Here is a 20,060-nt window from a genome sequence, read left to right on the forward strand (position 1 = left end):
CGGGTTTGCTAGCAATGCATACCACTGGATGTGTTCCGCGTCGCACGACCTACTCAATCCATGTTCAGTCAGGGTACAGGATGTCAAGAAGCAAGAATCTTGGCAGGTTGGATGGCTTTGCGACGATGAAGGGCTTTGCGACCTGTCACGTACGCCAGTGGAGTACTGTCTAAGTGAGCCGGCTCAAACCCACTGCAAGCTCCACTTCGAGCCTACTATTACGACTGTCATTACGATTCTCAATCTCTGTGAGTTCAGATCTCGTTCTCTACGCCTATACAGACGCAGCAGCGTAAGGGACACGCTCGTCGATCAACCGTTCGAGATCGAATCAACTCTAACTCTTCTACAGTCAAAGCATGTCTAATGTTCTATGTTGTATTCTTTGTGCACGACGAGCCGCTTATGACAATGGGTGACGCCGTCGTCTCGTTTCTGGAAAACGAAGACGTTACAACGAAGGACATGTGTTTGTCTACACTAGCAGACTTTCGACACCACAGAGGATATCAGGCGGGACCAAGACAATGGCGGGACGGGCGTTATCACTGGAAAGATGTGACCAGCATCACCCGCAGAATTGTTGTTGTAGCTGTGTAGGTTACGCCGCTAAACCAAATATATCGTTGGTAGTTTGCTTACATTACCGATCAGGTTTTTACTTGCCCTAGCTATAGTCGGTTTCCTACTTAAGATGGGAATCGAACATCTACCCACGGGGGCTACCTTTGATCAATTTTCATTTGGTATGTATGATTTGTTTGTCATGTGAAATTAAGCACGGTGCTGATTGCCTTTAGGCGCTGTGGATCCTCGTACAGCCATCAGTTATATGCCACCGGATTTGATTACCAACGTTGTCATCGCCAACACGCCCCAACTAGCTCTGTCATTTCTGTACTTCAGCTATAATGCTCTCTTTACCGCCATGCTAATGGGCTACGAATGGGTGTCTTATTCTGGCAAGCGCAAAGGCCTCCGTGTAACTCATCAACCTGCTGGTGCTCAACGGTCGACATACTTCCTCCAGCTACCCTATCGCTTCGGTATACCTCTCATGGTGCTGAGTGGCACATTACACTGGCTGGTTTCGCAAAGCATCTTCCTGATCGCCATCGACTTTTACGACCCATTTGGGAAACCGGGCACTGGGTCTGATGCATCGAACATGCCATTCGATTACAAGACTCTGGGCTACTCGCCGCCGGCCATCATATCAGTGATAGTGTTGGGTGGACTAATGGTCATCAGCATAGTTGCTTTCGGGTACACACCATATAAGCGAGGAATGCCAATTGTGGGCAGCTGCAGTATGGCCATCAGCGCAGCTTGTCATCCGACAGAACAGGTTGGCAGTGGTGAGAACATTGCCGAGAAGAAACTGCAGTGGGGCGTTGTCAGTACTGGTACTGATGGACTGGGCCATTGCGCTTTCTCGGCAGAAGATGTGGGAGCAGTCGTTGAAGGCAAGATGTACGGTGGGCATTCGCTATAAATGACAAGGGCAATGTTTTAACAATTGTGAGGCATGTTCATGGCCACGGGAATATGCGCTGAATTGCATGCATACCGAACCAATGCAGTCATACGTAAGAAGTAGCATCTTATCACCAGAGCAAGGCGCTGGCAAAAATGGAAGGAACAAGCCTGAAAGGAATTATTTACGTAGGGCGAGCCATGCCCATTGGCTGATCCTTCCCCCGCACAGCACAGTACATTCGTGCCGGCATAGCCACGCCTCGAACTGCACCTATCAAGTTATCTCACCAAAGCAAACCAGGTAACTCGCCTCCAATCGCATTGCTGTGCAAGGTGCTTTACAAGGTGCTGTGCAAGGGTACTCCAACACGTGCAGTGGTCTGGCAATATACGTTCGCCACCACGGCTGCCTGGCGATGATGTCGACAGAGAACAACAATGCTAAATCTATAGAAGGGCCCGATATGCAGCACGTCTTCTCATCACGGCTACACATGAAAGCTTCGCAGTGAATCAAAAAGAAGTCAACATGCCATTATGCGATCTTTGCCAGTCGGTCGACGTCCTCGACATCCCTAAGCTACCACCCGATTACAAGATCCATACTATCACTCGACGCGACTACCCGTGCCTAGTCCAAATCAGTAGCCAACCTCTCAGGGACCTCTGGAAGAACAAGCAAGACTGTCCGAAAGATCAAGAACCCATCGGCATACCCTTCCACCAATCTATCGAAGACCTCGAAGCCGCCGCTGCCGATGACTGCGCAATCTGCAAGACCGTACAGCACGATGTCGCGCAGTTTCAATCCGACTTCAGTGGGGCGAAGAAGGAACCTGGAATTCGTGCCGAGCGTGGCGGAGGACCGGATTGGAAGATGTGTCTCGCTAGGGGTGTGAATGATACCGGAGGTTTCATGGTGGTGTCGGTCGATACAAAGTATTGGTGTCAGGTTTGGGTGGTTGCTGCTGTGGGGTTGTGTGCTGATTGTAAGTATCTAAGAGATTTGGTGAAGCTGTTGGTTGCTCCGACTAATGGTGTTGTAGACGGCGATCCGTTGGCCGCTGTCGTTCGAGGTCGCAAAACACTCTCCTCATCGCCGCATACACTTGCACATGCCCTGAACTGGGTACGCGATTGCGAAAAACAACGGACGGATCGGCGCTGTCATGTCGATACGGCACCTCTTCCAGCTCGTGTCTTGGATATACGAGACTCGACGCCGCACAGAGTAGCTCTTTATGCGCCCGCCGAAGGAGAACTGGGACGGTACGCAGCACTGAGTTATGTCTGGGGCGATTCAAGCCCATTCGCAACCACACGTGCCAATATCGAAGCCAACAAGAGGGGTATCGATACCGACCAGCTCCCAAAGACGTTTCAGGACGCCATTCTCATAGCCAGAGAAATGGGAATCGGATATCTATGGATCGACTCCCTCTGGTAAGCCAACCCTCTCCATCCTACTCAGAACACCAAACACTAACAGCCCCAGTATCTGCCAAGACGACTCAGAAGACTGGTCGCGCGAAACATCTCGCATGGCCTCGGTCTACTCAAACGCCTACATCATGCTCTCCGCAACCGGTTCTCCATCTTCTGCATCCGGTCTCACCATTTTCTCTCACAACCGCCCCGCACCCATCTACTCCCCTTTCGAATACACAACCACAGACGGTATCAAAGGAATCCTCCACGCCTTCTCCTCCTCCCGCGAAACAGCCGCAAAGCCCTCCTGGGCCGGAAACAACGCACTGCTAAAGACCGAACCACTCAGCCAACGCGGCTGGGCGTTGCAAGAACGCTGGCTCGCACCGCGTGTGCTACATTTCGGCACGGAGCAGATGTTCTTCGAGTGCTACTGTTCTTTCCTGAGCGAGCATGGTTTCTACCTGCCAGGACGAGGGGATACTCTTTTCCCAACTACATGCCGTACCTTCCCATCCCACACCCACCCTTCCTCTCCGGATAAACCTATCCCAGACAACCCCACGCTACATTGGCATGCAGTCCTCGACGCCTACTCCCGCCGTTCTCTAACCAAACCTTCGGATAAACTGCCCGCCCTCTCTGGCCTCGCACGCACCTACGCTTCCTTGCTCCCTTCTCCAACCACTTACCTCGCGGGACACTGGTCCCCAACCTTACTTCACGATCTCATCTGGCAAGCCGTCGGCACGACAACCGCACCAGCAGTATACCGCGCACCGAGCTGGTCCTGGGCCGCCATCGACGGGCCGTTCGGCCTCTTCAGCCCGAATTCGGGTGTGGGGTGGGACAAAGGGGAATGGACCGCTTTAGCCAAGATCCACGCTACGAGTATCACATTGAAGAGCGCTCAGAATCCTTTCGGCGAGGTAAAAGACGGGTACATAGACATTAGCGCGCCGCTGGAACGCTTGTACCCTGCGCCCGAACAGAGAGAAGGTGAGGGCGATGTTTTTCCGAATCGGCAGAAGGGTGCTGTGGCGCAGACGAAGGAGAAACTAGAGGGGGACATGGAGGCTACGTATACTTGTTTCGACACGCAGACGCATACGGAGAGGGCGAGGGGGAGGGAGTTGTGGGCTGCGATACTGTGGAAACATGTAAGGCCTGCGGAGATGGGGAGAGAGGCGAGTTATCATGCGATTATTGTGGCGAGGGTGGAGGGGAGGGAGGGGAATGTGTATGAGAGGTTGGGTAAAGTTCCTTTTTCAGCGAAGGACTTGGGGGTGTGTGAGTGGATGGATGATGGGGGGTTGGTGGAGAGGTTTACTTTGGTGTGAGTGGACTATCTGGTGCGATCAGTTTTAACTAGGATTTTTCCTTGCCCGCCGCGCGAATACGATCAGATTCGGCCATGACTCTCTTATCTCCTCGTTCCAGCATTGCTTTGGACAGACACGTTCCAGCATCTCCAAATCGCCTTCTTCGTAGGGTGTGATGTACTCTTCCCAATCTTCCTCTTCAATCTCCTCGCAAGTCCTGGCTAGGTTGTAAAGTGTGAACATGGCAATTAATCTGCCAATGCGCTCAAGAATGTGTTCTTCTGCGGTTTTAGGCTGGTTGCTTGACGTTTCTTGCTCGTAAATATCTCCGTCTTCTTCGAGGGGTCTGATGATTATTTCCCGGGCTAAAGATATTTCAGTCAACGTGGGCGAGCTGTTCACGGCGTAAGGGAGGCTGGCGGGAGAGGGGGCTGTGTCATCGATGTATGCCGCTTGCTCTTCGGGAGTGGAGAAGGCGTGGTAGCGTGGGATTCTGTGTTCTGGGGCTATGCGGTTTCGCAGATTGCGCATGGTGCGTCGAGAGGAGGCAGACATGGAAGCAAGATGTTTGGTACTTCTGGCAGCAGCAAGAAACAGAAGTAGAGGGTGAACGAGTGACAAGCAAAGCGAAAGAAAGATGCGATACTATGATGGTGCTGTTTGAGTATTCAATTATGTGCGATGGCTGTTTGTATGCGCTTCACTATATTTTACTTGACATAGGCCCATCGTCCGTGGCCAAAATGTCACATAGCCAGTCCGCTGCTTTGTCTGCCATAGGTTTAGGAAAAGCGTGCTCTACGCCCTCAAATAACACGTCCTCGAAGGTGATGTCAAGACTTGGGTCTTCTGCTAGTACCTGTTTAAAGATGTTGTAGAACGGCTCACCAGCCGAGTAGGGAACAAGCTTATCTGCCTGTCCACTGAGGTTCAGGATGCGCTTGCCTTGAAGTCTCTCCTTCATCAGGGCCTTCATTCTAGATAGTTGCTCTTGATCGGGTTGGGTGTCGTTTCCTAGAGGATTGAACATGCCCGGTAGCAATAAACCGGCAGGATCATACTGGGCGATGGCGTCCTGCAGCGCTTGTGGGAAGTCGGGGGATCCGAGGAATGCGCTTCCAGGTGGTGTTGTTTCCGTGTATGTCTTTCTCTTGGATAGGCGTGCGCGGTCAGTCAGCAAGCGCGTGTAGTCTGGACAGCCGATGCCGACTACGCCAGCGGTGATGCGGGGGTCACCTAGCAAGCAATGCCATGTCGCGTGTCCACCCAACGAGATTCCAAGGGCAAAGTGTTGTTCGATCTTGGGGCTATCTTTGGCGGTAAAGATGTAGGATTCGAGATGGTTGATGAGCTGGGAGGTGTCGGTCGCGGTGCCGTGGAAGCATCCAAACATGTCTTGGGCATGCGTCTCGTTTCCTTCCCTCCACGCTTGATTATGCAAATCGTCCACCTTGCGGGATCCGTGATTACGTTGGTCGAATGCAGCAGCGATCAAGCCCTTGGGGTTCTTGCCGGCCCGGCCGTCTTGTACGCGCTTGTTCCAGGTCGAGATGACGCGTCTGGCTATGGGAGCCATGGTCTCTTTTGTCTGCAATCGCGGATTGAGGAGCCATAGGCAGGCGACTGACGACGGGGAAGGAGGGAGTTGGTCGAGGCCATGGACGTCAACGAGGATGCCGGCGATTGTGATGGTGCGGGAGGAGACGGGCAGGTCGGACGAGTTCTGCGTCCCGTGGAGGGGATTCGTGGTCGCTGCCATGTTGGCTGGTGAGGCTTAAGAATAGTGAGGATAGCGATATAGGGTTGAGCGATTAGCAAGACCGAAGGAAGAATATGGAGCTATTCGTCTGGTGTATCTCGGAACATGGGCATGCGGAGGGGCAGGGGATCGCCGACCGAGGCTGCCGTCGACGGCAGAACTACATCATCGTGTGACAAGCTTCACAGGCGGCACTGGGCGATGTGCTGGCCATGGCATATGGATGCATGGCGCGATTATACAGCGGTACAAGGCGTCTTTCCATTGTGCACACGTGTGGTGAGTTCGGTATGCTTGTACTGATTGGGAGTACAGTGCGGGGTGCAGCCACGCCGCAGAGAGACGGCGGCGACATCATCGAGTCTCTGTCGCAGAGAAGCGGGCATTGCATGTGAATGCGACGTCACGAACGCGACGAAAGCGATATTTGACGCGTTCTGCAGGGCGCTGCATTGTACATATCTGTGGTGTGGAGCCTCGACGCGGTGCAGGCGGTCAGCAAGGCGGAGAGGGCCCCTGACGCCAAAACCTTGGAAGTATTAGCGCAACCAGACAGTTCACGCCCGGGGAAAGCACCTGGGAGATTACTCGAACCGCGCAGGGACCCAGCACGACGTACACTGATCACCTGCGCCGCGTGTCTCTTTCTCTCGCCTATCCATGACCTAGACCTGTCACTGCGAGCATATTGCAACTCCACCTGGGGCAGCATTCCATCAATCCATCGTGACGAGTGACGGCAGCAGCACGTTTCCTGGCTACCATGGCTGTATAACGCCCTAGAAGCCGAGCAACCACACCCCCACGCGACCTCGCCGTGAGAAGACACCCGCCGACACTTTCTGCCTCTTCCGTGTCGTCATCATGGTTGGCTCCAGCAAGACCGGGGGCTCGCCCACGACGCGCAGCCCTCGCTCACGATCGCCCGCAGTATCAGGAAGGACAGACGAGTCCGGCCGACTGCTATCGCCGCTTAGCCTGGGACAGCCCAGGAATGAGACGCAAGACATACACAACCCCTCGCCCGCGGACGGCGCCCCCAAGATCATGCGCTCTGCCCCAACCGGCTCGCCCATCTCCAGCAAGGAAGCCGGCGAATTCCCTTTCCATGCCCCAGCGAACGCCAACGGGGGTAGCATCCCCGTGCCCGTCGAAGCCGCTGAAGCCCCCCTCCGCGCCCCGAAGCCCTCCTCGCACATGTCCAATGGGTCCACCAGCTCCTACTACCCGCCCTTTGCGCCCATGTCCCGACACCCTACCGAGGGCGAACTCTCCGACGCACCCCGAGAACGCAAGAGCGTCCAGTTCGCTCGCTCCGCTACATTCACATCCGATCCGCCCGCCGCCAACTCGCGCCAGCAGTCATGGGAGGTCGAGGACGGCGAAGGAAAGGGCAAGGAGCGCAGTGGGCAGAGCTCGTCGCTCATGGGCAAGCTGAGGGCACTGGCGGCGCCCATGCAGGGACACGGCAGGAGCCTGAGTGCATTGGGAGGAAGCTCAGGCCATGAAGGCTCGCCCCATGGCCAGCTTTCGCCCACATCCGAGCACGACGAGCCGCGATTCGAGGGACACGACAGCGAGGCCGATGCTGATGGCGAGTCTAGCGCTGGCGAGGGTGCTTCAAGAAGACCGAGACAAAAGAGGCGGAAGAGCAGCCGCCGTTGGTTCGACGGCGAGGGCGAAGGCACCCAAACGGCCCCTACCACGCCCAAGCAGACAACAGGCGGCTTCTTCTCGCGTGACTCACCCACCATGACGCCTACCTCGACCCGCCCGGGCTTCCTACGCCGCTCCACCATGGATGACATACCCGAGAACGAGCGTCAGGGTTACTCAGAAGACGAGGGTCGCTCGCGCATCGCAAAAGAGAGCGCATGGACACGCGGACTACACAGTGCGAGGGGACTTTCGTATGGAGGTTTGCGAAGACACGACCCCAACGGCGAGGAAGAGGGCCACCAGAATCGTCCTACCGGCAACTTGCGAAGCTTGACTACTTTCAGAGGTGCTGCGGGAGACACACAGCCCTCACCATGGCGGATGCGTAGCGAGCGGACGTCAAGTTTGAGCGCGCAGAAGTGGAAGTCCATCAAGAACAGCCTCAAGCTTCTCGGCAACCGACAAAAGGCCGAACGCCAAATCGACCACGCAAAGTCGGCTGAGCTGATGGCTGAGTTGCTTGCTGGTGCACCCGCAGCCTTGTTCTTTGCCAGTATGTTCCAACGCGATGAGCACGGCCACAGGCGTATTCCCGTCCTTCTCGAGCAGCTCAAGGTTACCATCACCGACACAGACCGCCCCGCAAAGAAGGAGGGCGATCGGCATACTGCTTTGCGCATAGAGCTGGAATACGGCAGTGGCCTGACCAGGATGAAGTGGGTTGTTTACAGGAGTGTTGCCGATTTTGCCAACCTGCATCTCAAGTTCAAAGTTCAGGAGAAGCAGGACGCTTTCCGTAGTCGCCCGGCTAACCGTATGCGAGAACTAAAAGACAAGACATCCAAAGACGGCGAGGCTGAGAAGGAAGAAGAGAAAGAAGATCCACGCACAAAACTCCCACGCTTCCCCAGAAGTGTGTTACCCTATCTCCGAGGTCTTCGAGGCTACGGCATCCTTGATGACGAAGGTGAGGAAGAGGAGGAAGAGGCTGCAGCAGGAGCCAGCGGACCAGACGGCGATGCAAGCGCTACCGAACGCCCCAACAGACCCAAGCGAGGCAAGTCCTCATTCTTAGGTCGCAGACAGTCAAGCGTAAGTGGTTCTCAAGCTCAGGGTGCTGTCGGTGCCCTTGTAGCGAGACAGGGCAGTTTTGCCGGTGCCGCCGGTCAGCCCCTACAGGCGAAACAGAATCATCATGAACGCCAACGGAAGAAGTTGGAACAATATCTGCGAGGTCTCATGACCTACCTCATCTTCCGTCCCGACAGCAACCGCCTGTGCAAGTTCCTCGAGCTGTCTGCTCTGGGTGTCCGCCTAGCGGCTGAGGGCGGCTACCATGGCAAGGAAGGCTACATGATGATCAAATCCTCCAAAGGTGTTGACAACAGGAAAGGCTGGACCAAGCTCGCCATGATGAATCGACACTGGCCCAAGTGGTTCCTAGTGAGACACAGCTATGTTGTTTGTGTAGACTCGCCTGAGGAGATGAACGTCTACGATGTCTTCTTGGTCGATGCCGACTTCCATCTAGATACCAAATCTGCCAGGATACGAGATAAGAAAGCCAGAGATCTTGCAAGCGAAGCAAAAGCGTCTGCGACAGGTCATCACCAGCTCAAGCTCGTTAACGCGGAACGCAAGATGAAGCTACTTGCTCGTAATGAGCGGATGCTGCATCAGTTCGAGGAATCCATCAACTTCATGTCACAGAACACATTGTGGTCTCAACGCCAGCGGTTCGACAGCTTCGCTCCAGTGCGCAAGAAGATCTACGCCCAATGGCTTGTAGACGGTCGCGACTACATGTGGAATGTATCCCGAGCTATCAGTATGGCGCGCGACGTCATCTACATTCACGACTGGTGGCTCAGCCCAGAGCTTTACTTGCGTCGCCCAGCTGCCATCAGTCAGAAGTGGAGACTTGACAGACTTCTCCAACGCAAAGCACAGGAAGGTGTTAAGATCTTTGTGATTATGTATCGCAACATCGGCGCTGCTATTCCCATCGACTCTGAGTATTCCAAGTTTTCTCTGCTAGATCTCCACCCAAACATCTTCGTCCAACGATCGCCAAATCAAATTCGCCAGAACACATTTTTCTGGTCCCATCACGAAAAGATTTGCGTTATCGATCACACTGTGGCCTTCTGTGGAGGCGTTGACCTGTGTTTCGGTCGTTGGGACACACCACAGCACGTTGTTGTGGACGACAAGCCCACAGGCTTCGAGCTCGATGATACGCCTAAGGACGCCGACCACTGTCAGTTGTGGCCGGGTAAGGACTACTCCAATCCCCGTGTGCAAGACTTCTTCGCTCTCGACAAACCCTACGAGGAGATGTACGACCGATCGAGAGTCCCGAGGATGCCGTGGCACGACGTCGGAATGCAGATCGTGGGTCAACCCGCTCGTGACTTGACCCGCCATTTCGTACAGCGATGGAACTATCTCCTTCGCCAGCGCAAGCCTTCGCGACCGACACCCTTCCTCCTTCCTCCGCCTGACTTCAACCCCGCCGATATAGAAGCTCTTGGGCTTGATGGAACTTGCGAAGTACAGATCCTACGTTCCGCCTGTGCCTGGTCTCTGGGTACACCAAACAAGGTCGAGCACAGTATCATGAACGCGTACGTGCAGATGATTGCCACATCCGAGCATTTCGTGTACATCGAGAACCAGTTCTACATCAGCAGCGGCGAAGTGCTTGGAACGAAGATTGAGAACAAGATCAACGATGCGATTGTCGACCGTATCAAGCGTGCCCATGCCAACGACGAAGACTGGAGAGCATGCATCATGCTTCCGTTGATGCCTGGATACCAGAACACTGTCGATGAACAAGAAGGCAGCAGTGTCCGTCTGATCATGACATGTCAATACCACAGCATCTGCCGGGGCGAAGGCTCCATTTTCGGACGCTTGCGAGCTGCCGGCATCGAGCCCGAAGATTACATCAACTTCTACGCACTCCGATCGTGGGGCGAGGTCGGCCCGAACAAGATGCTGGTTACAGAGCAGCTGTACATCCATGCGAAGATCATGGTAGTCGATGACCGAGTTGCCATCATCGGGTCCGCAAACATCAACGAGCGTTCTATGTTGGGATCACGAGACTCCGAAATCGCTGCCGTCATCCGCGATACTGAGCTACTTGATTCCTATATGGGTGGCCAGCCATACAAGGTGGGCAAGTTCCCGCACACGTTGCGTATGCGTCTCATGCGGGAGCATTTGGGTGTCGATGTTGACTGCATCTCTGAGGAGGAGATGCTCAGCCAGATGTCTGATGATGCCGATAGCGTCGGTTTCCAGACAGAGTCCTCTGGTCCAGGATCCCCAACGGCTCAGCGCGCGACTGAACAAAAGCTGGAAGAGAACAACTACAAGATGCAGGATGAGCTCATCCAGAAGGCAGAAAAGCTACACAGCTTCAACCATGACTTCGACTGGGCGCAGGACCAAAACCCACATCTGCAAAGTACCAAGAAGCCATCGGCGGATTCTCGTGTGCAGCACAACACGGCGCATACCAAAGACGTTCGTGGCGAGGGCGCTGATCATATGCTGGAAGCCGAGCAGTTGCGACCGATCATAACGCAAGCCAGAGATTCCTACATCGATGAGCATGGTCATGAGAAACTCGTTACGGATATCGCTGCTGAAGGTGCTGCAGCTGTACCCAGGAAGAGTGCGACACTCAAGACGCGCAAGCGCAGTGGTACCACCGGCACCAGGGCCAGCAACGTCAGCGCACAGACCGATGGAACTGGCTATGCTGGCCTCCCACCTCCTAAGCTACCTCGCATGGACACGTTCAAGCTAGGTTTGACACAGCTCAGCCAGTTGCCTGCGTTGCCAATCTCGGATGACACAGACATTGGCGGCCCGCCTGCTCTACAACGTACCTTTAGCCAGGGTTCCTCTTCTGTCATCAACCCTCTTCTCTCGGAAATGCGTCGACCTGTCGTGACCGAGGACTGCATGCGCGATCCTATCAACGACACCTTCTTCCTCGACACTTGGCATCAAATTGCAGAGAACAACACTAAGCTCTTCCGCCAGGTCTTCCGCTGCATGCCAGACAACGAAGTCCGAACATGGAAGGAGTACCAGGAGTACGCTGCATTCTCGGAACGTTTCACTAAATCTCAGGGTGGAGACAAGAGCCAAATGCACAAGCAGCAGGATGCCCCGGGCACGACTGGACCGCCCGGCACTGGTCTCACGAGCAAGTTCACCTCGACTGCTGGTACTGTCGGCAAGCAGGTTGGCGCTCTAGGCGAGAAGCTCACCGAGAAGATGACGAACAACTCGGACAGAGTCAACGGCGAGAACGTCCATGGAACAACCCACCACTCGAGCATGGGCGGTGTAGAGCAATGGGCCGATGACCAAGAGAAGCGCGTACAATCCCAAAGCCCGCCTCCCCCCGCCACACGTGGTCTACACCTCGACACCGCATCCGGCACAACGCTGAATGAGAAGCTAGCTCCCGAGCCCGCCGACGACGCCGTAGTCTCTCCCATGAATCCCGCTCCTCCAGAGAAGACCTTCACCTTCCCTGCTCCACCGCCCGTCCCCAACGAGAGCGCACACACCGACTTCGCATCCCACTCGCAAAACCCACCTCCGACATCGCACTCTAACCGCGAACGCTCCCAACGCGTTACCATTTCCGAACCGCCCATCCATCCCAATGCGCTGCCTCAGAACCAGAACTCGAACAATACACCCAACCGCTCGAATACCAAGCGTTCTCGTCGCCGCGCTACGACGAAATCGTCGAACAGGCAGTTCAACGCTACAGATGCGGATATCATGCTAGACAAAGAGGATGCGAAGCGGCTGTTGGAATTGGTCCAGGGCCATATCGTGCTTTGGCCATATGATTGGTTGGAGAGTGAGGAGAGAGGTGGCGGATGGTTGTACAATGTCGATCAGATTGCGCCGTTGGAGATTTAGTAAGTTTGCACCTATCCCCTCTACTTTTGTGGCATCTCGTACTAACAGTACCTGCAGTAATTAATCTCCAGACGCAGTCGCTGTAGGGCTTGCGCAGGAGCGGCTTGAATGCCGTGATATACCAAGGCGAGTCGTAGAGCTTGCATATTGGAGTTTTGGATCAGGTTTCCCACTTTTGTCGCTTCTCTCTCGTTGTCGTTCCATTTGTCGAGTCTTCTGTCATCGTTGGTGCATTGTTGGAGGGGATAGGGGTGGGAAAGAAAGCATTACACTGGCGTTTTTCCGCGTCGCGCATCTGCACTTCGCTATTGCATATACAAGTCTTTCTCTCGTCATTAATCAATTTCTCCTATTTTGTTGCGTTTCCTTCTCCTTTACCATTACAATCCGTGTAGAAGTGGCCTATCTCTTTACATTGTTTCGTTTGACTTGGTTAGTAATATAGTAATACATATAGACACGGTTTCACCTCAGTTATGGAAAATTTAACATTTCTGCGGCCTACATCAAGAAAGCAATATGCAAAGGGGGTGACCAAGGTCAACGGAGGCTCTAAAGTATTTATCCTTTCCCTTGAATGAGGTGGTTCCAAGACTGTATCCTGATAAACTTTGCCACATTCCTGGTGTTTCTTGTCTTCTAGCTGAGAGCCAGGGTAGCCTTTTTGTTTTTCTGTGTACATGCGAAAGAGCGCTGCACACTATCCAATCCACCCCGCATTCATCTCAAGCCAATGACAAAGTGAGCATCTCATCATTCGAATACACAAAGCCAGCCAATCCTTTCCAAGTTCTCCACTACACATACTTGACGCTCAAGCCCGTCAACCGCCACTCCTGAGCTTCCTCTTAGACTTAGCTTTATCCTCCTCCTCCATCGCAGACGCTTGGCGCGTCTTGCGTACAGAAGGCTGCTTAGCTGGCTCGGGAACCGCTTTGGACTTCGTCAGCGTTTTAGCCTTCGGGACAGGTTTGGCTGATGCAGATGCAGACGCATCAGGAGCGTTGGCAGTCTTCTTTGCTTGCCGAGTCAGGGGAGGCGTGAATCCAAATTTGTTCTTGGCGTGTGCTGCGGCTTTGGGAGCGATGCTGCGAGCTGGGGTGGTGGTGGTGGCGCGAGATCTGGTTTGGCGGATGGTGTGGCCAGCGAGCATTAGAGGCTTGTTCTTGAGCTTGAGTTTCTTGGGTGGTGGGGAAATGCCGTCCTGTGAGTCATTGTCGTCGCTGGATGCTTCGATGGTTTCTTGTGCATCTTCGAAATCATCATCGTCGTCTTCGTTTGCGTTTTCAGGGTCGCCGTTGTCCTCGTGAGCATCGTAGTCGCCTTCAGGCTCGTCTAAGATGCTCTGCTTAGTGGTTCTTCTGAGGGGCCTCGGGGGAGTGGGCACGTCAATCTCTGGGCTAGGTCCTTTAGTATCAATCTTCGGTTCTGGGAATAGTACCGATAGTTCATACTCTTCCTGTTCCTTGGATTTGGTCTTTTCCTCCTTCTTGGGCGAAGCATTGCGTTTCCTTGTAGTACGAGCAGCAGGAGCTTTCTTCGCCCTCGCGGCTTTCGCCTGAGCAGCCCTAGGCTTTGATGCAGGACGTTTGGGTGCCTTGGTAGTGGTATCAGGAACGCCCAAGTCTCCAAAGAGATCAACAGAGTCAGCGTCACTGACTGCAACAGTTGGCGAGTCTGCAGTAGCTGGCATGCTCGACATGAGTTCGCCTAAAGTCTCGGGCTTATGCGGTGGAAACAGCTTACGCGATATAGGCTTTGCCTTTGATGGGTGCTGTCTATAAGAGGTCGAAGTAAGGTCCTGAAGTTCACGTTTCGAGACTGCCGGTCTCGACAGTGGTGTACCTAGAACGATCTCTGCGGCGGGCGTTTGCTTGCTAGGTGTGACCGGCTTCTCGACATCGCTGTAGTGCTCGTCCATGTCGGCACTGTCGCCTCCCTGGTCAGATTGAGCACTGATGATGGCATCATCAGATTCAACTACTATGGGTGCTTTTGCAGATGATCCGGTATGTTTTAATGCACCTCCATGCTTGGTTGATAGAGTCGGTTCTTCGTTGCTAACATCCACATGAGCAGCCTCTTTCTTCGACTTGACCGCAGCACGTCTGCCCTTAGCTGGCGGTGGCGTAGATTCGTCTTCCTGGTCTTTGGGAGCTTTGTTAGGCTTCTTGTTTGCAGCTTTGATAGCACGTGCCTTAGCAAGGGAAGCGACATTAGCCTTCCGCTTTTTCTTGGCGGGACCGTCTGAATCACTTTCGGAAACGCTCGCTGTGTTCTTGGACGCTTTCGATCGCTTATGCGGGTGGACAGGCTGAGTTTCTGGTTCAGGTACTGCCGTTGTAGAACCAAGGTCTTTGGTAGTATCCAGATGGTGGGCGAACGATACATCTTCCATCCGATTTTCTTCGGGAATGGCTACCACGCTGGTACTGTCATCGACGTCGGGTACAGTGGTGTTGTCTTCAAACGTAGTATTCGGCTCTACGTCGGATGGGGCTGGGGGCTTGGACAGCCTATGAGCTAGTTTCGCCGCACTTATGTTCTCTTCATCCGCGGGCACTTCAGCAGGCGAGATCTGAGATTTCTCATGACGTACTTCGTCTTCAGATGGGAACGGAAGGGGCGGTAAGGCCACATTGCTTTCCGACTGCAGCTCAGACGTCGGACCCGCAAATGATGGACTTGCTTCTCCAGCAGCGACCTCCGGAGGTTCGCTAGTCGATGGATCGCTATGATCACGATTCTTTGAGGGCAAAGGTTCGGAGAGAACGCTAGGCAGTGAGTCGGCCGCCGCATCCCGCAACTGCGCTTGCCATGGCCCTTCGACATCTTCTTGGACACGCGAGAGTGCCTCAGGCGATTTTGGGCTTAACGGGTCACCCTCAATTACCATGGAAGAATCTGGTAGAACGGAAGTTGTAGGTTCAGACCTGAATTCCGGCTCCTCATCGGCTTTCAAGTGTGCCGGAGAGTCTCGCACTTCAGGAAGCGCTTCTGGCGGCAATCGCAGAGGTTCGGTAGCAGGCTCGATTTGCATCGCGGAGCCGTCATCAAGCTGCTCTTCATTATCCAAACGATCTTCCTGCGTCTGGATTCGGCTTAGTGCCTCCAAAGCACTTTGAATAGCTTCTTCGTCGTATTCACTACCAGGATTATGCGGCGTATGTTGTACTTCATCTGAAGTTACGTGCGATTTTGGCTGCATCGATACGCCCGTCGGTGGCTTTTGGGAAGCTGTGTCGACCTGTGACGAGTTTTCCAGGTTTGAATTGTGCACTGCGAGGCTGTCATGTCTTGAAGAAGCCGATGCAAGGGGGATCGTTGATGCCTCCGCAGCCTTGTCATCTTCTGAGCCAGAACAGGATTGCAACTCGGAAAGCATGTTACCTTCAGCATCATGGAGGACTGGATTAGGGTAAGTTTCAACAGGCCCCTCTTCGGCAGCCACGTTATCTTGCATCTGAGGGCCGATGTTCAAGCGCTCGGTTTCAACAACTATGGCGAGGTCGTCGATATCCATGAGATCTGGGGCTTCGACATGCTTCTCATCGATCACTGGCAGACCAGATTCTACAGTCTCTGTAACATGTGGAAGTGTGTTCGTATGCAAAGCCGTCTTTTCGCGTTCCGGGCTAAGCTTGGAGGCTGGCGACGTAGGATGTGTGTGTTCCGCGCTCGTCTTAGATTCTGTGGGGAAAATTGCGGTTCCATCAGACAGTGGGGCTTTGCTCGGCTTTTTGATAGGAGTTTTGGGTTGAGTGGTCGGCGAATCTACCTTTTCAGAGAGATTTGGGGCTTCGCGTTCGATGGGACCAGCATTCTGACCTTGGTCATCCAAGCACTGAGTATCGGCGACACTGGTAGCTTCAACCTCTTCCTCGCCCTGGTTCTTGTTTGACAGCTCACTAGCGGTAACCTCATTATCTTTATGGCTCGCCCAATCGAAACTCTCAATATCCTGCAGACCGTCTTCCCAAGTATCCGTATGCGGACTGCACGCGTAGTAATCCGGTAGGTGTTGCTGACTTTCAATGCGACCATCCGTGTGCACGTGTTGCGCGTCGTTCGTGTAACCTAGCTCTCCTAAGGACCAAGGAGCTACCACCTCAGCCTCCAACATCTCGTAACCAATCAACTCTCCAAATAAGTCGGGACCATAGGCGGTACAAGAGGGCAGGTTCGGGTCGTCAAAGCGCGCGGAAGGTCCGTCCGGATCATATTCGAAATCCATTTCGTGGGTGGGGGAGTAGATACGCATGTCTGTTGTCTAAACAAACTGATCCAAAAAAGGCAATTGTGCAAACGGTCTGTTGTTGACGTGTTGCTCTTTGCTCTTTGGCGCGTCCAAAGGCGGCGATTGTTGGTAGTAGAGACCGGCGCAAGTATCCGCTATTTTTTCATGAGCAATTGATACCCGCGTGCACGCGTATCTCTCAAATGGTGAGGGGATGGGGTTGAGAGGGCGCCGCTGCAGGTGGGTGAAGTAATTGAGTGTTGGAGCCGTGCGTAGTCGCTGGTTCTAGCTCGCTTCCCAATTAGGTTTTTGTAAGTGAAAGAGTCTTAGCGAACAGTCCTATTGAGATGTTGTCAAGTAAGTGTTACCGGGATCTGTTGTAGTAATCTGGGTACTGTAATCTGTGAACCATAATCTGTTGACTGTAATCTGTGTTCTGCGACCTGTAAACCGTAATATGGTAACCGTAATCTGTAAACGGTAACCTGTAACCTGTAAACCGAAACCCGTAAACGCGTTCTCACGTGATGTGAACGCGCCTTGTCAGCCCACATACCTAGACTATGTGACCTGACATGCTAGTTCACGAATATATTTTTCTCACCGTGAACTTCACCGTAAAAAGCATGGACTCGTGTACGAATATATTATAACGCGTAAAAATCCAGTCGCTGGTGGGTATCATGTTCAAGCCGCCAGCTCTTCACCAGTTCTCCAATCATTGCTCAGCCAAATCTGATGGTGTGTGCGAAATGAAGCGTCAAGAAGGGTCGATCGTATAGGAAGTCGCGGAGGTCTCGTCGAATAAGTCAAGGTTCGTCATATCGGTATCGCATTGCTGATAGCATTGCCCGTGTCCACAGGTAAAGCCAGTACACTGCTGCAGTCAGTATCAAGTTCGAGAATAGGCCCAGGAGACTTACCTCTTTCCGGCATCAGTTGCGCAACAGCAGCAGAGGAGCGATGCTGGCCAGCAGAAGATCTGAGAAACATGAGCGGATTGTCGCGCGTATGTGGGGTATCTAGGGAAGCCGTACAGCCATGCCAACTGTGACTACGAAGCCAATCGTAGGTCCAATAACCTTACAATGACATGGGTTCTGATCGCTATTTGTGGCTTGTGGTTAGTAAAGGCATGAACGTTCAGCTCGCGAATTACTTACGTTCCGCACTGAATGCACAGCGGAAGGGGAACGAAGTCGCACATGTTGACGAGAGGAGGACGACAGAGACGCTGCGAGTGGGTTCGCTTGTTTGGAAATAGGAGATGCAGTGTTGCAAGTCGCTGAGGGGATGCGGTGGACAATAAAGATGTTGGGAGTAGGAAGGCTGACAGGAAGTCGCGATGCTTGTTGTCGCGCTAGTGTCGTCATCGGGCTTCGATTCGCGATCGCCGGGAGACACGCGTCAGCCGCAATGCGCTTCTTCAATTCGATCCTCTGCATTCACCAACAAGGCTTGCCCGGAACCTGACCTAGCTAATGTAGCTATCTACAAAATGCGTTTTCGCGAACCTGATTTCGGAGTATGTTCCAGACCAGTAGGTGGCAGCTGTCTGGTACCTGCCAGTCTGCTTGGAGGTCGGAGATGACGACGCAGATTCCAAGTAAACACCGCCTCCTACTACGCGACCTAGTCCATCATACTGCTTGAATCTTCGGTTGAGTTCCAGGAGGTCGTCACGAACGCGCCAAATGAAGGAATACACTCTGAGACGTTGTTTGTCGCGGATTGGGATATTAGGCGGGCAGTCGTTAACACCGCAATCAGCCATCAGTCCTCCATCTCTTCCCGTATCAGCTCTACCTCGACAGTCCTTTGGCCCTCTTGGATCTTGCCCTTCAGTCCATCGTTGTATTTGTCGAAGCAGAGTCTCCATAGGCCCGGCTCGCCTTCACTCTCAACGGCGATAAAGCCCTCCCAGTTCTCGAAGGTGTAGCGCTTCTCTCCGTTCGAGCCGACGCGGGCGTCGAAAGGCCCAGCCTGCCCCTCCTCCGCGTCAACGCGTAGTCCATGGCTGAACTGGAAGATGTCGGATTCGGTATCCAGATAGACCCAATTGAGCTGCGGCGGGTTATCTGAGATAGTAGATACGATGCCTTCGTAATCTTTCTTTGGGAAAGGAAGATAGTAGCCGGTGAAAGGGTGATGCGCTGGCCCTTCGTATGTCGATAGTTGGACGTACAACCTGCCGCCGCATAGTACGATCCGACTATTCTTGAACAACTCCTTGCGATCCTCCGGCGTTCTCATGGTCGCTCGGCATCGCATGTGACATTTCTCGCCTTTCCAGTCGTCGTCCTCTTCCTCAGCCTCTTTCTTTGCGTTTTCCGTTTGACTTTGCAGGGTCAGAACGGATGTTGCGGTCATAGGGACCGTTCCCACGAGAGCCAGGAGGCCGAACACCATTTTTCAGTCTTTTGATACAGAAACGGTACGTTGGGATACTTTCAAGGTTGTGTTTAGGTACAAAGTGTAACATGTGCTAACTGGTGAGGTAGCACATGCGGTGTGTCGGAAACCCTACATCACGACGCGACAAAAAGCAATAGATCACAATCGCACTTCATGCATCTCGCGTAAAAGCCCATGACGAAAGTCAAGGCGATCATCATGTGGCTGCATGAGCAAAGTTACAAGCCAATCAAGCAGTAGTGCGCGGCTAACTTCCGGTACCCGCTCCACTTAGCTCCAGATGATCGACAGATCAATAGTGAATGCCGGTGCCAATGACGAACAACAAGCCTCATATGGCTGATCCTTGGAATTCATGAGTTATGAGTCCACTTTGGGAGAGAAGCTATAACCCCATTGAGGAATTCTAATCGAAGCTACAGCATTAGCCGGTTGCTTTACTCATCTCCTGCATTAGATCTGAGAGCAAGCTCGAACCACAGGCAATACCATAGCCAATTCAGCACTCATGCTCGCGAAGATCACCTCGCCGACCCGTCGATCGATGATGTACCTGCGGCTGATAGATGCGGGAGCTTCGGACATGTCCGTCCAGCACCTCCGATCGAGAAGTTTATCAACCAAGGCTTGCTCACATAACCCAGCGGAATCTACTCCTTCAAACCCTCCCTACCAACACTTTGAGTTCTGGCGTGGTCAGCACAACTCCCGCATCGCAGGAAAGCGAAGATACCGCATTTGACTATACCTCCACCACATCCCCAACTCACTCCACCGCAAACACCGGACTCCGAAGTCG

General features: G+C 53.5%; 6 protein-coding genes across 6 annotated transcripts; 3 read left to right on the forward strand and 3 right to left on the reverse strand.

Annotated features, from left to right (window-relative positions):
- Positions 1 to 832: 832 nt before the first annotated feature.
- Positions 833 to 1,495, forward strand: J4E84_001767 (uncharacterized protein; the record flags this gene model as incomplete). The annotated part of the gene is made up of 1 exon (XM_049384397.1): positions 833 to 1,495. The coding sequence occupies one exon, from the start codon at positions 833 to 835 to the stop codon at positions 1,493 to 1,495; it is 663 nt and encodes a 220-aa protein (XP_049247753.1).
- A 513-nt stretch (positions 1,496 to 2,008) lies between these two features.
- J4E84_001768 (uncharacterized protein) lies at positions 2,009 to 4,247 on the forward strand (the record flags this gene model as incomplete). The annotated part of the gene is made up of 3 exons (XM_049384398.1): positions 2,009 to 2,426; positions 2,526 to 2,922; positions 2,975 to 4,247. 3 exons carry the CDS (start codon positions 2,009 to 2,011, stop codon positions 4,245 to 4,247), a joined length of 2,088 nt encoding a protein of 695 aa, XP_049247754.1.
- A 685-nt stretch (positions 4,248 to 4,932) lies between these two features.
- Positions 4,933 to 5,988, reverse strand: J4E84_001769 (uncharacterized protein; the record flags this gene model as incomplete). The annotated part of the gene is made up of 1 exon (XM_049384399.1): positions 4,933 to 5,988. The coding sequence occupies one exon, from the start codon at positions 5,986 to 5,988 to the stop codon at positions 4,933 to 4,935; it is 1,056 nt and encodes a 351-aa protein (XP_049247755.1).
- An 864-nt stretch (positions 5,989 to 6,852) lies between these two features.
- Positions 6,853 to 12,609, forward strand: J4E84_001770 (uncharacterized protein; the record flags this gene model as incomplete). The annotated part of the gene is made up of 1 exon (XM_049384400.1): positions 6,853 to 12,609. The coding sequence occupies one exon, from the start codon at positions 6,853 to 6,855 to the stop codon at positions 12,607 to 12,609; it is 5,757 nt and encodes a 1,918-aa protein (XP_049247756.1).
- An 823-nt stretch (positions 12,610 to 13,432) lies between these two features.
- On the reverse strand, positions 13,433 to 16,843 carry J4E84_001771 (uncharacterized protein; the record flags this gene model as incomplete). The annotated part of the gene is made up of 1 exon (XM_049384401.1): positions 13,433 to 16,843. The coding sequence occupies one exon, from the start codon at positions 16,841 to 16,843 to the stop codon at positions 13,433 to 13,435; it is 3,411 nt and encodes a 1,136-aa protein (XP_049247757.1).
- A 1,776-nt stretch (positions 16,844 to 18,619) lies between these two features.
- On the reverse strand, positions 18,620 to 19,255 carry J4E84_001772 (uncharacterized protein; the record flags this gene model as incomplete). The annotated part of the gene is made up of 1 exon (XM_049384402.1): positions 18,620 to 19,255. The coding sequence occupies one exon, from the start codon at positions 19,253 to 19,255 to the stop codon at positions 18,620 to 18,622; it is 636 nt and encodes a 211-aa protein (XP_049247758.1).
- Between the last annotated feature and the right edge of the window lie 805 nt (positions 19,256 to 20,060).

This window comes from Alternaria hordeiaustralica, assembly GCF_023758085.1.
Source record: "Alternaria hordeiaustralica strain BMP 2776 chromosome Unknown scaffold_2, whole genome shotgun sequence".
Taxonomy (NCBI): domain Eukaryota; kingdom Fungi; phylum Ascomycota; class Dothideomycetes; order Pleosporales; family Pleosporaceae; genus Alternaria; species Alternaria hordeiaustralica.